At 41.9% G+C, this 13928-nt stretch overlaps 1 protein-coding gene across 1 annotated transcript in view; it reads right to left on the bottom strand.

The window, feature by feature from the left end:
- Window positions 1–7914, bottom strand: part of LOC133218048 (myosin-1B-like) — a 32503-nt gene extending 24589 nt beyond the window's left edge. Inside the window, exons 1-12 of the mRNA XM_061364132.1 lie at window positions 7711–7914; window positions 7220–7613; window positions 6138–6165; window positions 5929–6040; window positions 3422–3514; window positions 3262–3325; window positions 3075–3173; window positions 2878–2981; window positions 2544–2682; window positions 2048–2166; window positions 1798–1947; window positions 1549–1719 (exon numbers count right to left, since the gene is read on the bottom strand). Coding sequence (XP_061220116.1) covers window positions 1549–1719; window positions 1798–1947; window positions 2048–2166; window positions 2544–2682; window positions 2878–2981; window positions 3075–3173; window positions 3262–3325; window positions 3422–3514; window positions 5929–6040; window positions 6138–6165; window positions 7220–7613; window positions 7711–7914 — 1677 coding nt within the window. The remainder of the gene's footprint in view (window positions 1–1548; window positions 1720–1797; window positions 1948–2047; window positions 2167–2543; window positions 2683–2877; window positions 2982–3074; window positions 3174–3261; window positions 3326–3421; window positions 3515–5928; window positions 6041–6137; window positions 6166–7219; window positions 7614–7710) is intronic.
- Between the last annotated feature and the right edge of the window lie 6014 nt (window positions 7915–13928).

The following is a 13928-nucleotide window of genomic DNA, read 5'->3' as shown; positions in this document are numbered from 1 at the left end:
TGGTTCCTCAAGAAAGTGCAAGTAACTGGTATCTACCAGCTCTGGTTTTGTCTCCAGTGAATGTGCACGATGGATCAGATTTTCCATACCTTATATGGAGTGTAAATGACAACCTGTCACTTTAGAATACACGTAGACTTTTAATTTGTCTCAGAATTTCCTTTACAATGAGAAGAATTTCAATACAGAGATGTAGGCACATTCACAGAGCTTTTATTGGAGCTACATGAGGTATCTTCTGATAGTGCAGTCAAGCACATCCTCTGATATTGCTGGAGACAATAATGTGATCTGTACCTCTCTGGCCTAGAGAGAATTCTAGGAGTTCCTTCTTTGTATGAACCCCCCTTTTTTTTTTTTAGTTTAATTTAATAAGGTGCCATGAGATGCTTAAATCTGATTTCAGCTGGATAGCTGCCAGAGTTCAAATCAGGGTTCTTCCAGAGCAGCAGCAACCACAGAAGGTGGACGCTGGGAAGGAATGCTATGCTTTGAATGAAGACTTTGCTGTCTAGGTGTGGCTGCTGTATGAGAGCTAGGGGGTTAGCATACATCTTGCCTAAGTGTAGGTATCTATAAAAAGAATCTAGATCTGAGCTAGCTGTCCAGATTGCTCTTCTATTACGGAACACATTATAAAGACATTTCACAGAATCCCTAACAGAATGTACTAGATGATTTGCATCTTAGAAGGGTCTGCTCCTTTTCTGTCATTGCAAAAGATTTTACAACATAAGATCAGCATAGGTGTTCTGCTTCCTCTACCTCTACTGTGCTTTGCATAGATAGGGGACACAAAATGTGTGGTCACTGAACACTTAGTGTAGATTTGGGGTGTTAAATACACTAATAGGCAACAGGCAGCAGCTGTGAATGGTAGTGCTGCCTGTAGATGCTGCTGTGTGGTGGGAAGTGTGGGAGGTTAGCAAGAAACATGTCTCATGTGCAAAGGCATAACACACTGAATGAATATAAAGCAGTGAACATGCATGTGGGATGGCTGTACCAGTCACTGGGCATGGGGCATGAATGACAGTGCTGGGAGCAGATACCTGTATGCTCCTGAGAAGGAAGATGTTCGCATATGTGCATATTGGATTTGCACATGATGTGTAAGAGCTGTGCACAGCCACTAGACACTGGCTTGTAACATAGGAGTGAGGGGTTCATTCCCATTAAGATCCCTAGTGCAGTGGCAGTGAGCAGTGACAGAGGGGCCAGAAAGGGCTGTGTTGCTAGAACCAGAACTTCCACCCCTTACAGCAAGTACTAAGACTTGAGGTTCACTTTACTGTTAAGGGCAGTTTTGTTAAGGCACCAAGTTAACATTGTGTACCCCCTCTCCCATCACCCCAGCCATGTTGTTCAGGAAGTCATTTTTATCACAGAGGGAGCCTGTCATTCCCAAAGCTTTCGGTTTATGAACTACCTTTTCTTATGTTAGGGGGTCATTCGACATTAATGTGACCATTTATTAAGAATGACTGGACTAAAATAAATGCCCATGAAAGAAACGTGCTCTCCTAAAATGAAAAAAAAATCCTCTACCTTCTCAATGAGCTCAATGCAGGCAGCCAGGTCCATCCCAAAGTCAATGAATTCCCATTCAATTCCTTCCTTCTTGTACTCTTCCTGCTCCAACACAAACATGTGGTGGTTGAAGAACTGTTGCAGTTTCTCATTGGTGAAGTTGATGCACAGCTGCTCCAGGCTGTTGAACTGCAAATTCAAAATATATAAAAAAGCCAGTTAGTTTGAAATGTCATCAATGGGCAATGGTACTTAACTGTAACTCACATCAAAGATCTCAAAGCCAGCAATGTCCAGGACACCAATGAAGGATGCTCTGGGTTGTTTCGTATCCAGCTGTTGATTGATGCGAACAACCATCCACAGGAACATCTTCTCATAGACTGATTTAGCCAATGCACCCACTGAATTGTACACCTGTAAGAAACACAACCGAGGAAGTAATGAAAGTTGAGTTAGCTTTAAAGCTGAAAGAACTACCTGAATAAAATGAAAAGCTGATCAGCTGTTGAGGTACCTGTTGGACGTTTTGTCCTTTAGTTACATATTCGTTCCCGACTTTCACCCTGGGATAGCATAAAGCCTTGAGGAAATCAGCAGAATTCAGACCCATCAGGGAGGCAGCTATGTCAGCCACTAGGATCAGAGACAGCAGACGAGGTCAAATGAGATAAAGCTGTCTTGGCCCTCTAGGATGTCCCTGTTACAAGGACCTCACTTTCTGTGCTCCTAAGATGCACCTATTGCTAAGGAAAGTTTCCACTTTAATATAGCCAGTGTCTCAGCTGCAGCACACTCCTCTTCCATGCGTGGAGGGCTGCAGCAATGCTTCATTTCTATGTATTTCTGTCTCCTTGTGGAGCATAAATTCAATCACTGACTTGCAACAAACTGAAAAAAAATAGTTTCTGGAATGGAAATTCATTCTCAAAGTGTTTTGGGCACTTTATGGAGCAGGGTTGCTAGCTTGTCTCCTGTGGCAGTTCACAAGCAAAATCTGCAGTCAACACTACCTTCTGTGCCATCTGGCTCTGCCTGTTCTTCACGCTGCTTCTGCTTGAACTTCATGTTCCCATAGTGCATGACAGCCCCTGTCACCTTATATATCCCGTCCTTCTCTTCAGGGCTGAAGCCCAGGATGTCCACGGCATTCTGCAGAGGCAACAGGGTAGGTTAGACAAGCACAAGGGCTGAAGAACAGGGTACTGTAACAGGTACATGTGCTGTGATGGGAAGGTAGGGTTTCTCCCCCTGCCTTTTTGCCTCCCTGCCTGCACTGAGCTGTGCTTCCCTGGCCACAGCTGCTCTGACTGTGGGGCCATCTTGTGGGTGCTCCCCTGTACTCACATCCATCGCCAGCAGCTCCTCAGCATCGTTAATACTGGAAACAGTGACTTCTCCTTGGCTCACATACTGGAAATCGTAGGGGTTGGTGGAGATATGGAGGAGATCTGCAGGTATACAGGGCACCTTTGGTGGCATTGGGGCAGGTCATAGTGAAAAGAAGCACTTACTGAGCTAAGCCCAGCAGTACTGGCACTCACCAATGAGCTCTGGCTTCTTGTTGGACATTATCTGATAAAAAATATGATAGCTTCTTTCACTGGACAGCTGGAAAGTCACTCTGGATTTCTCCAGAAGATCTAATCGAAAGAGAGATGTCATTAGCCTCTGGTAAAGTTGAGATCCTGATTGCACAAATTCTGCCTCCACTGACTTGCTCTAACTCACAGGTTTCAATATCTGCAGAGGCCAGCTTGCCAGTTTTTCCAAAGTGAATCCGGATAAATTTTCCCTGTCAGGCAGTACAGATCCACCCATTGGTTATAGCGATTAAGGAATGGGAAAAATATGAGATGTCTGCATTCCACCAAATCTTAAATAAACTCACAAAGCGAGAGGAGTTGTCGTTTCTCACAGTCTTGGCATTGCCAAAGGCCTCCAGCAGTGGGTTGGCGCTGATGATTTGATCCTCCAGAGTTCCCTAGTTACAAGAGAAAAAGCTTCTTATCAAATTTAACTACTGGTTAAAAACAAATATTACGAAGGAGACAATATGAGCAGACAATTCTTATACTTCATATGTGATTTTTAACCTAAAATGTATTGGAGTTTTTAAGCATTTATTCATTCATGAATATTGCCATTGGTTTCAAAGTGGAGACTTTTTTAGCTGCATGACTGCAGAAAGTATGATCAGCATGTAAGGTTTCAGTATTGTATTGTGTCACTCTTGTTAACTGCAAAAATATGGGATGAAAGAAGCTTCTGTGGCATTATGCCTCTCCTTTGCCTTGCAATATATAGGGTCCAAGAAGTAGAGTCACCCTGTGCTTTTATGGAATCCTAGAATAAAGCTTTTCTCAAGGATCTTAGCAAAGTCATAATTGATCGTTATGTACTGAGGGTGTGTAAGTGTTGCCAGTGATAATTTCCAAGACAGAAAAAAAAAAAAAGAATGAGGACAAACAATCACTTTGTATCCAGATGACAGATGAGCAGCACAGCTCAAGTTCCTGCACCTTTGTGTGTGGTGGTGTTCAGCTCAGCCTTTCTCAACTTTCAATGGAGAAGGAGCGCCGTTCCCAACACTGTCTGCAGGTGGCACAATGGGTTTAAATAAGTTGTTGCCAGTCCACCGTGAAGATGAACCCTCTAAAATTAAGGCAATACAGCAGCATATGAAGCTCTCTCACTCTCGTCTTAATTAAGGCAACACAGTATCAGATTAAGCTCCACGTGTGTATGTATATATATATTTAATAAAACCCCCCAAATCTCTACAGCAATGCCCTCTCATATGTATCTTCCAGCTTTCTAAAGGAACTTCCTCTTTGTTTATGAGAAGAGGTATGTGTGTCAGTGCAGCTGACTACACCAACACCAAGGCTCTTTTTAGTGCACAGTTGTGACCAGTGAACTCTCAAGGGAGTATTGTTCATGGAGAATAGCATGGAAGATGCCATGGCAATTCTTTACAAAGTTCATTCTGGAGCCCTGCCTATAGGCTGGGTGGCAAAGTGCTGGACGCTAAGACAGTATTCTAGAGAAATGCTGTTACACGTTTCCTGTACTCGTATACTCTTGCCTGGCATCTGATTGCAGCCTGCATCTGAGGTAGGATGCTGGGCTAGACATACCTGTAACCTGAGTGTTTTGTTTAATGTTCTTATGAAGAGGCACATACTTCTGTTACAGAGATTGTGAATACTATAAAATAGGGTATTTGGAAGAAGGCAGAATAAATTGTTATCCATCTGAAAGCCAGGTGAATTTCCATGTATCAAACACAGACATCTGTCAGCTGTCTCCAAGTTCTGCAATCAGTGCTGGCATAGTGAGCAGCTGGTGAAAGCCGAGCCCAGGATATTCTCAAATGCTGCTGATGCAAAGAGTGTTTATGATGCACTTGCCTTGGCCATAATAGCCCATCAATCACAGACACCTGCCTCTAAGTGTGGAAAGAATATTCAGCCTTGGAATCTCCTTACGTTCCTCTGTGCCCTTGGGTACTCAACATGCTGACACGTGTCACCCACTTTGATGCACATACCATCTCAAAGACTTTGGTGACACACACTTGTGCTGCAAGGATGTTTGTTGCTTGGTCTGTGCTAGGGAGTGAAACCTATGCTATGCAAATACACCAGTGGGGTGTATTGTGGCAGTGGGGCTGCTCAGCAGGGAGGGTCATTAGGGTATATGCTTTCTTCCCTGGAAGGATCCATTTTCAGGTTACATTTCTACTGTCAGGCAAGTGGTCCTGGCTGTCCAAAAGCTGTCCCTTTTCTTATGCCTCCACTAAGGGCTGTTACTTTGACCACAGGCAGGAGAACAAGCCAGTGGAAACTACTACCTGAGGCAGTTGAAATGGCTTTTAACTTCAATACAAACACAATGGAGTCCAGAGTTACTGCACTTCCCCTGTCAATAGGAGTCAAACCAAAGAATAGGGATGGCACAGTCATGTGCCACTGGGAACCAACTGCTCTCTTTACACTTGCAGCCACTCAGGTGCAGTGGATGTGGCTGACCTTGTAGGGTACTGATGAACTGATACATAGTGCAGAGAAAATTGCTGTCTTACATTGTCTTCCTCTCCCTAGTGAAGACTTCTCCTGTGTAAATGAAGACTGGAGAGAAACTGAGGCTTGGACACTTCCTACGTTAAGAAAATGCCCCTTTAAGTAGAGTTCCACTAGTGTTCAGAGGGATGGAGGCCAGGTACCAGGGGTAAATGAGCATCGGTGTGCTTGGACTGTGCATCCTGACTGTCTCCTCAGCAGTGCTACACTTTCTACCTATTGATAGTTGTGCAACCCAAAAAGATGCATTGGTAGCTTCTGCTCTGCAGGCACAGTCTTGAGCAAACTTGAGAACGGGAAGCAAGAAGCATACCTGCAGTTTGCCACTCTCTTCTTCTTTCTTTTTGTCACCACTAACTGCAATTGTTGCAAAGTACTGGATGACTCGCTTGGTGTTCACAGTCTTCCCTGCTCCAGATTCTCCGCTGTTGAAATGAAAGTATTAATTGTTATAGAAAACAGGAAATAGGAAACATCTTTACTTCTCTGTCAGCTTTGAAACTTGTATCCAAACATACTCACGTGATAAGGATTGACTGGTTGCAAGAATCTGAAAACAAAGTACCAGAAAGAGATGTTGAAATGAGAAGTGAAGGACTCCTGTTCCTCAGACATAACTGACTGACTTCAAGGGAAATAACTGTATTGTCATTGTGTTCATCATTTTGTAACCAAAGAAGGTAAACTCTGCATTAGTCTCCATGCGGATTTTTATATTTTTGTTTTGTTTTGTTTTTTTTTTCTAAGGAGGGATGGTTCTTTACAAGGCTTCCTCTTCACTGTTTGTTTTCTTTTATGTATAGACCTTGGCTTAAATATTTCTGTAATCAGAATCAGATTCTCTGCTTTGTTGCTTTACTGTTTCTTTAAATCCCTCACTAGGAGAGTGGGTGCAAAGCCAGGCAGCTGGCTACTGCCTTTCCAGAGAGCACAGAGGTCATTAAGATGCCACAAGCAGTCTAATCTTGAGTTGTTCCATAAGACTTCAGTCTGCCTTGGTGAGGCTGCATCTGGAGTTCTGGGCTTCCCAGTTCAAGAAACACAAGGAACTACTGGAGAGGGCCCAGTGATCCCTAATCAAAGCTGATTAGGGAACTGGAACATCTCTCTTTCAAGGAAAGGCTGGGAGACCTGGGCCTGTTTATCTTGGAGAAGAGATGACTGAGAGGGGATCTTAGCAATGCATGCAAACATTTTAAGGGTCGGGGTCAAGAGGATGGTACCAGACTCTTGTCCAGTGATCGGGTAAGGGGCAGCAGGCATAGACTGAAACACTGAATGTTCCATCTGAATATGAGGAAGACAAAGCCCTGTAACAGGCTGCCAGAGAGGTTGTAGAGCTTTCTTCTCTGGGGATATTCAAAACTCATCCCATGCCACGTGCTTTAGGTGAATCTGCATAACAAGAGGGTTGACTAAGATGATCTCCAGAGGTCCCTTCCAACCTCAACCAGTCTGTGATACTGTGACTTTGACTATGGGAGCTGTTGCCATACAGGCACTGAGTAGAGCACCACCTAAGATGCCTGAACTCTCAAATGTTTCTTGAGCAAGCAGTAACCCTGTGTATATCAGTATTTTCCCATTCTTGCCAAAAGACTTACCAATCAGCATGGACTGATAGGCATTGTCAGAGATGGAGAAGATGTGTGGAGGGGCCTCCTGGCGCTTCTTGCCTCGATAACCAGCCACCACCTGCGGGCTGTACACTGGCAGCCACTTGTAGGGGTTGACGGTGACACAGAAGAGACCCGAGTAGGTCTGTGGGGAAGGGACACAGCACGTTGGCTTCCACTTAGGCTGGCAGAGCAGTTCCTCCCAGCTACCCAGAGGAAGATTGCTGCTGGTACTTACGTAGATCATCCAGGCTGCGTAACGCTCTTTGAGGTTGTACAGCACAGCGGGTTCATGGAGGTGGGTCATCATGGCCATGTCCTCAATTTTATCGTACTTGGGAGGGTTCATGGGAAAGACCTGTTCATCTGTTACAGTCACAGTCTGACAAAAGCAGAATAGAACAACAGGAGAAGAAATCTAAGCGAGGGAACTGCCTGAACTATGTGGTCATGTATGAGTAGCCATTGGTATCACTTACTGTATCATCATATGTTTTAACTGTGACTTTGCCGCCTTCTCTACTTTGTATAGTAGCTTTAACATACATTTGCTTTTCATCCACTACAAAACAGGCTGTCTTAGCATCAAATGGGCGGTTCTGGGCTTCAATTCTCTCCTTCTCAGTCTTCCGTAAATAGGGAGCAGCTTCTCCAAAAACTGCCATCTCTGCATCAGAGCTCATGGCTGGAGTTGCTCTAGAGGAATTCAGAAAGGTTTCAGAGAACCTGTGCATTTTTCATTTATATTTATCCAGAAAATGGGTATATTCAATAACTAAAAGGAAGAAGACTAATCAATGTCAGACACTTAGCATCTGCCTTAATTTTAAGTATCTGAAGAAGTCCTAATAAAGAAAGTTCCTTTTGTAGACAGAGATGTCTAAAAAAAAAAAAAGAATTTCCTTTGAAGGCATCCCCCTTAAATAGTACACCTGTGTGCAGAAGTGAAGGCAGAGAGAATATCAAGCTAGAAGTCTTTCAAAGCCTCTCCTGCTGTATCTTCATTTGCTATTCACACAGCTGCACAGTCACACACTTCTCAAAGCCACGTACACTGACCACTTAGATAGATTGTTTCATTAGATATCTAAAAATCTAGACATAAAAAAGATCTGTAAGTTAAGCAGATTGGCTCTTACACATAATTTCTAAGTGGAGGTATTCTTGGCACCCTTCTGTTTTCTATATTTTAATACCAAGCAAGGAAAGCTCAGCTATTTTCTGTTTGACGCTGGAACAAATAGTGAGGGCCAATCATCATCTGTCTAAAGCCAAACCTGTTTATCATATGAATCAAATATAAAACATTTTTTCAGATCTGTGGCAAAATTAGCTAATAAAGGAATATAATGCATGGTGAAGGTAATCATTAATGGAATAGCATTATCTAGGTAAAATGCACCTGGTACAATATTTCAAAGAATTTAAATAACAAGGTACCTTTTAGCTTTAACATATTATACAGGGTAATATTGGTTACAAATCATTGAAAAACAATAAACGTGTACCAAGATGGAGCAGGCATTCAACTAGGGATTTGTGTAGCAGAAATATTACAGAAAACTGCTTTATGCTCAATTTAATGTTATATATAGAATCATAGAATAGTTAGGGTTGGAAAGGACCTTAAGGTCATCTAGTTCCAACCCACTTGCTATGGGCACCAATATCTAGTAAAAATTCAAAATTCTTTGACACAAATAGATGCTATTGGTTGCTACATTCAGGTGGGCTGGTGTAAGGTAATTCAAGAGCATTTGGAAATAATAGAGGCACAAATGATGTAGGCAGGAACTACCATTACCAGAATGTTCTTCCCCAGGCAAGATAATATACAGACTAAAAAAAATCCACTAAATAGCAAAATCCAAACTCCTGATACATCATGGGCTGTTTGATAACACTGTGGTATTAAAGAAGTTAATAGGACAGAATAGAACAACTCAGATATATCCTTCCTAGGCATCACAGTACTGACTTAATCATCATGGAGTGGTTTTAATCAAGGAAACAATGAAAGGAATCTGAAGGCATTTGTAATGCTGCTTTTGGACACATTGCTGTAGAAGTGCTGAGCTCTCTCAGCAAAACCTACTTGCTATGGGGTATGTACCTTGCTGGACTTAGAGGGTCTGCATCTCTCAAGAGCCTTTAATGTCAAACCACAGAATCCAGGACCTTTAACTTTGAAATTATTATTCTATGTATATACAGCCCAGCATTTTTTTGCCTATATGGTCCTGCTTCTAAGTGACTCAAGAGAAGCAACATGAAAGAAGGAGAGAAATTATTTCAGTGTCCATGAAAAGGATAAGTAGAGCATCAGAGCATGCCAATAGGTGATATTTCTCAAGAGTCACAGTCTATTAAGCTACTGTATGTCTTCAATAGGAGATAGTGTAAAATTTAAATCTTTACGCATTCATGAACAGAGAATAAGGTATTATCTGGGAGAATAACTCGTACTCCTTTTCAGCTCCAATTTCACTGAGCAGTTTTTGGTATTAGGATCCTTCTGTGTCTGGTGAACTCTCCCAGTCAATCACTAACTGTCCCCAGAAAAACTGGGAGGGAAGAATGCATATTAATTCTCTGTGAAGGTGACTTTTTGTACACAGACAGATCTATCAGACAGGAAGCAAGATTGTCCTGAACTTTGTTCTGGTTTCAGGATGTGTGTGATAAGCCAAAGTCAGCATATAATGTTCTAGAACTTACCCCAGGGGAAACTTAAGGTGGACAAGCTTAGACCCCTCTTGAACTGTACTTTGAGCCTCCTCTCTGACAACAGCCTCAGTTTCATGATTCCAGCAGCTGTGCATGTGGCAGGGGTTGATTTTAATCACCTATAAATCCCAGGTTACACCACATAAAGACATTATTGTCACTGTCTCTTACATCCTCTTGGCTAAGCTTGAGTATTTGTCACTTCTCTTTCCCAATATGTGAACTATTTCCTACCAAGAAATGTGAATATGCTCATATTGATTAAAACAGCATATGTCCTTTGCAGTGAACCTGGTTCTGAAACACAGTCTCTTGCCACTGACTTTACTCATTGTGCAGGATTAGCAAAGCTTCATGTTATTTGTTAAAACCTTACCTTTAGAGAGCACAGGAGGAAATCTGCTTTCAGTATCTGTGCGGAATGGTTAAAGAAATGACAGAGAGAGTTAAATCAAAACCTTTCCATTGTCTTGAGCGTATGCTCTATCAAACATTTATACACTTTGTATAGTCTGACCCAGCAGGTGAATTTACGCAGAGCTTTACAACTCTTGAGCTAGAACAAAATCCCACAGAAAAACTTATGCTTCTGACATTGCTGTCATCTGCTGAAAACAAATCTAACACGTAGGAAAATATCAGCTGGATTACATGTATTTTCCCAGTCAATTTCAACTGCTTTTAGAGTTAGTTTTCCTGTGCCTTTCATAGGACCTGGAGGTAGCAAACCTTGTAGAAGGGCCCTCCAAGGAAAGGCATGTCATTGCTCTTCTCTTTGTGCCACTATATTGAAGTGGTTTGGATCGTATAACCTTGACATTGCATGTAAAGCACAACCTGGAAAATTAGAAGTGGGAAATGAGAAGAAAATGCCCCTACGTGTTCCATCTCTTTGCAAAGATGTGGTGTTGTCATGGTCAGAGTAGGAAGCAAGCAAATGAGACTTACCCTGAGATGCTGAGGTAACAAAGAATAAGGGTCATTTCAGCGATGGCTCTTTATATGTAACCTTCTGCCCACACAGCATTCGAGCACTCTATTTTTGGTCAATAATATTTTACTCTTCAGTGGTAAATGTGTTGAAGCTCTAATCTCTGTGCTAATTCATCAGGGGCAGGATTGGTTTAAAGTTGTATGGAGTCAGCTGCACTGACCTGTTCTTTTCACGTTGCTCTGTGCCAGGATGGAATAACCCAAAGACAGCTCTGATAATGACAAATAAGGAAACACTTGGCTCCTGACTTCCAAGATGATTTATTTTATAATTGTGCACAGTTATTTCTTTATGGACTATGATTTTAATATATCCCATCCTACCCTCTCTGCCTATCTGCACATGCTGAGGAAGACTAGTAAGGCAGAATTTTTCTCTCATTAAATGCCTTTATACCACTCTATTGAATTGTGACAAGCCTGAAGAATCTGAAAGCTTGGGTCAGAGAAAGACAACTGCTAGCTTATGGACCACAAGACAAGCTTGCAGTCCTGGCCTGTAAGTTTACAATACTCAAGGCCTGCAGGCATACTCAAGGTCTCATCCTGCAGGAAGGAGCTTGGTTTCTGTGCCACTGCATTATTGTGCAGAGGATGTCATGGAGCAGACTGAATGTCAAACCAGAATAACTTTGACTTGTTCTGTAACTGTATGTGGAAGGAGAATGTCTGCTTCTTTAAAAGTATCTGGTTAAAGACCTTTTTTGACACCACAAGGACAGTAGGAAAAGGAAAGCCATAAACAAGAACATAGTGTGACACAAATCTGACTGACAAATGGTAAGGGAGGAGGTGATGGGAACCAAACCCGGTCAGTCACACTACTTGAAGGCATGTTGAGCGTGTGAAAATGTGCATTCAGGCAAGGAAATGTTGCCAGTTGGGAAACTAAGGTAAAAGGGTGAACCAGAGCAATATATACAGACACAGATCTGACAAAACAAACATGGAGACAACAAAAAGAAACAAAACGTCACTAGTGACACTAACTGATAGGTTATCAAGAAACTACAGGTGCCACTTCCAGGAGAATCAACCTGAACTTCATGACTGATAAAACCAAGGGAGATCTCAGGTTTGGGGTGGGTGAAGGAGCTGGCAGACCTTTACAAACCCAGAAGAGGACGTGCAGGGGAAGTGCGGGGGGCAGGGAGGAGCAAAAAGGAGGTAAACAGAACAGGGTATAAAAGGGAATGTTTGCATGTAAAACAGGTTCAGTCACAGTGAGCCTGTCTGGCTGAGCCCTGCACCTGATCACCACAGTCTTTCCTGTCTTCTACCATCTTCTTATTAAATCGACTCTTAAGTATCTCTTTGCATAATCTCACTCTCTATACTGGGGCTTAATGGCCTCATCTTTGACCTGGCTGGACTAGCAATGGTGGTAGCTACTGGAAATTGGTTATGAAGGTGGTGGTGAGTAGAAATAAAAGTGGCTTCAAAGTGTAGATGTCTAAGTGGTGTTATGTTAGGTGCATATGGGCTGATACAAATGGATGAAAATTAGCATTTTCTAAGAATTTTTGGGGATACGATGTAGTTGAGAATTATTGTTGTCAAATACGGGACTGTCTAAAATGGTGTCAGTTGGCTATTTTTAGTCACATGAGTTGCATCCCATGTTTTTATTCTCTATTGCTTTGTCTCAGGTGGGACTGAAGCCTCTTAAAATCAGCTGCTTTCTTCCTCCAACTTTCCTCTCTTTCAGTGAGATATCTAGATATAATTCATTCATCTGACATGGGCCACATAAACCCATACAGCCATTAGACAAAAATGTAATAACAGCCATGTTTTATCCCTAAAACCGTTGTTCTGTCCCCAGCAATGGCCAGGACAGATGTACAGGAGAGAATATAAGAACAGAGTTCACATTTAGTGAAGCTTACCCAAAGTAAGCCATCAAAAGCTAATGGTTCAAGGAACACCCAATTCTGATGTTATGCATTTAGATTAAATTGGTTTTAATGTATTCAGTCAGTTTTGGCCCTCTGTAAGCATTTAACATTTACAACATCATGTATTGTAGGTTAATTGCATGTATGAAGAACAACTACTTTTATTTTTTCTGAGCCATCCATCTGAAAAATGAATTAGAAAAATCTACAGTGGAACATTGTTTCCTATCTACACTCTTTTCCACCCATGCTTTTACATTCCTTAATAATACCTAATTCAGAAGTGATCCCATTGCTTTTTTCACTGTTGTTGTCCTTCTCTAAGCCCTACCCAGTTCATTGTTCTCCTTTTGAGGTACGTGATCACTACAGCCTTTCCTGCCTCATGCAATAGTTTCTCATGTGAAAGTTTCTCTTTGTGCTCCATTCTTTTCCTAATAATGTAAACCAATTGATTTTGCTTTTTGAGCCATTACCAAACATAGAAGTTAATGTTTTCTGAGGAATAGCTTTGTATCTGTATGATGTCTTCTAAGTAGTAATGGTCATCTTAGAACTCATTTCTGTGTTTAGAAACGGGATTATTTTTTCTCCTGGGCATAATTTCACATTTATTATTATTAATTTAGTCTGCAGCTTTATCACTCAATTACAAGACACTTACAATGAGGAAAGCAGAGAATGAAACTATAATTTCTCTTGAAGGTGCTCTGACATGAAGGAAAAATTCAGTGTTCTGAGTTAAAGATAAACTGGAGTGAGAGATAACCACACCTCTGTAGTATCACCAGCAAGGAGGTGTCTATTTATGCTATTTAATCAGTGGTTGCCTGCTATGAAGTATGCAGACATCTTTGAATAAGGTTGAACATGTAGAGCTAATCAGATGGGTTTCCTAAGCAGTAACCCTACTTTGCCTATGTTCCAAGCACTCCTGTAGACTTGTTCTTTTTTTCCCTTTTCTCTTGGAGAACAGTACTTCAGGAGGAATACTGAGAATGCTCATGCATTCCTGCGTGGGCTTATGCACATTCTGTGAGCTTGCTGAGAGCCATACAGCTACAGGAATGACAGCTTGG

Source organism: Neopsephotus bourkii, unplaced genomic scaffold (genome assembly GCF_033783945.1).
Source record: "Neopsephotus bourkii isolate Nb327-2 ecotype Australia unplaced genomic scaffold, CSIRO-AGI_Nbou_v1 NB_5, whole genome shotgun sequence".
NCBI lineage: Eukaryota > Metazoa > Chordata > Aves > Psittaciformes > Psittacidae > Neopsephotus > Neopsephotus bourkii.
The sequence above is the reverse complement of the archived record's forward strand: the minus strand, read 5'-3'. Positions and strand labels throughout refer to the sequence as shown.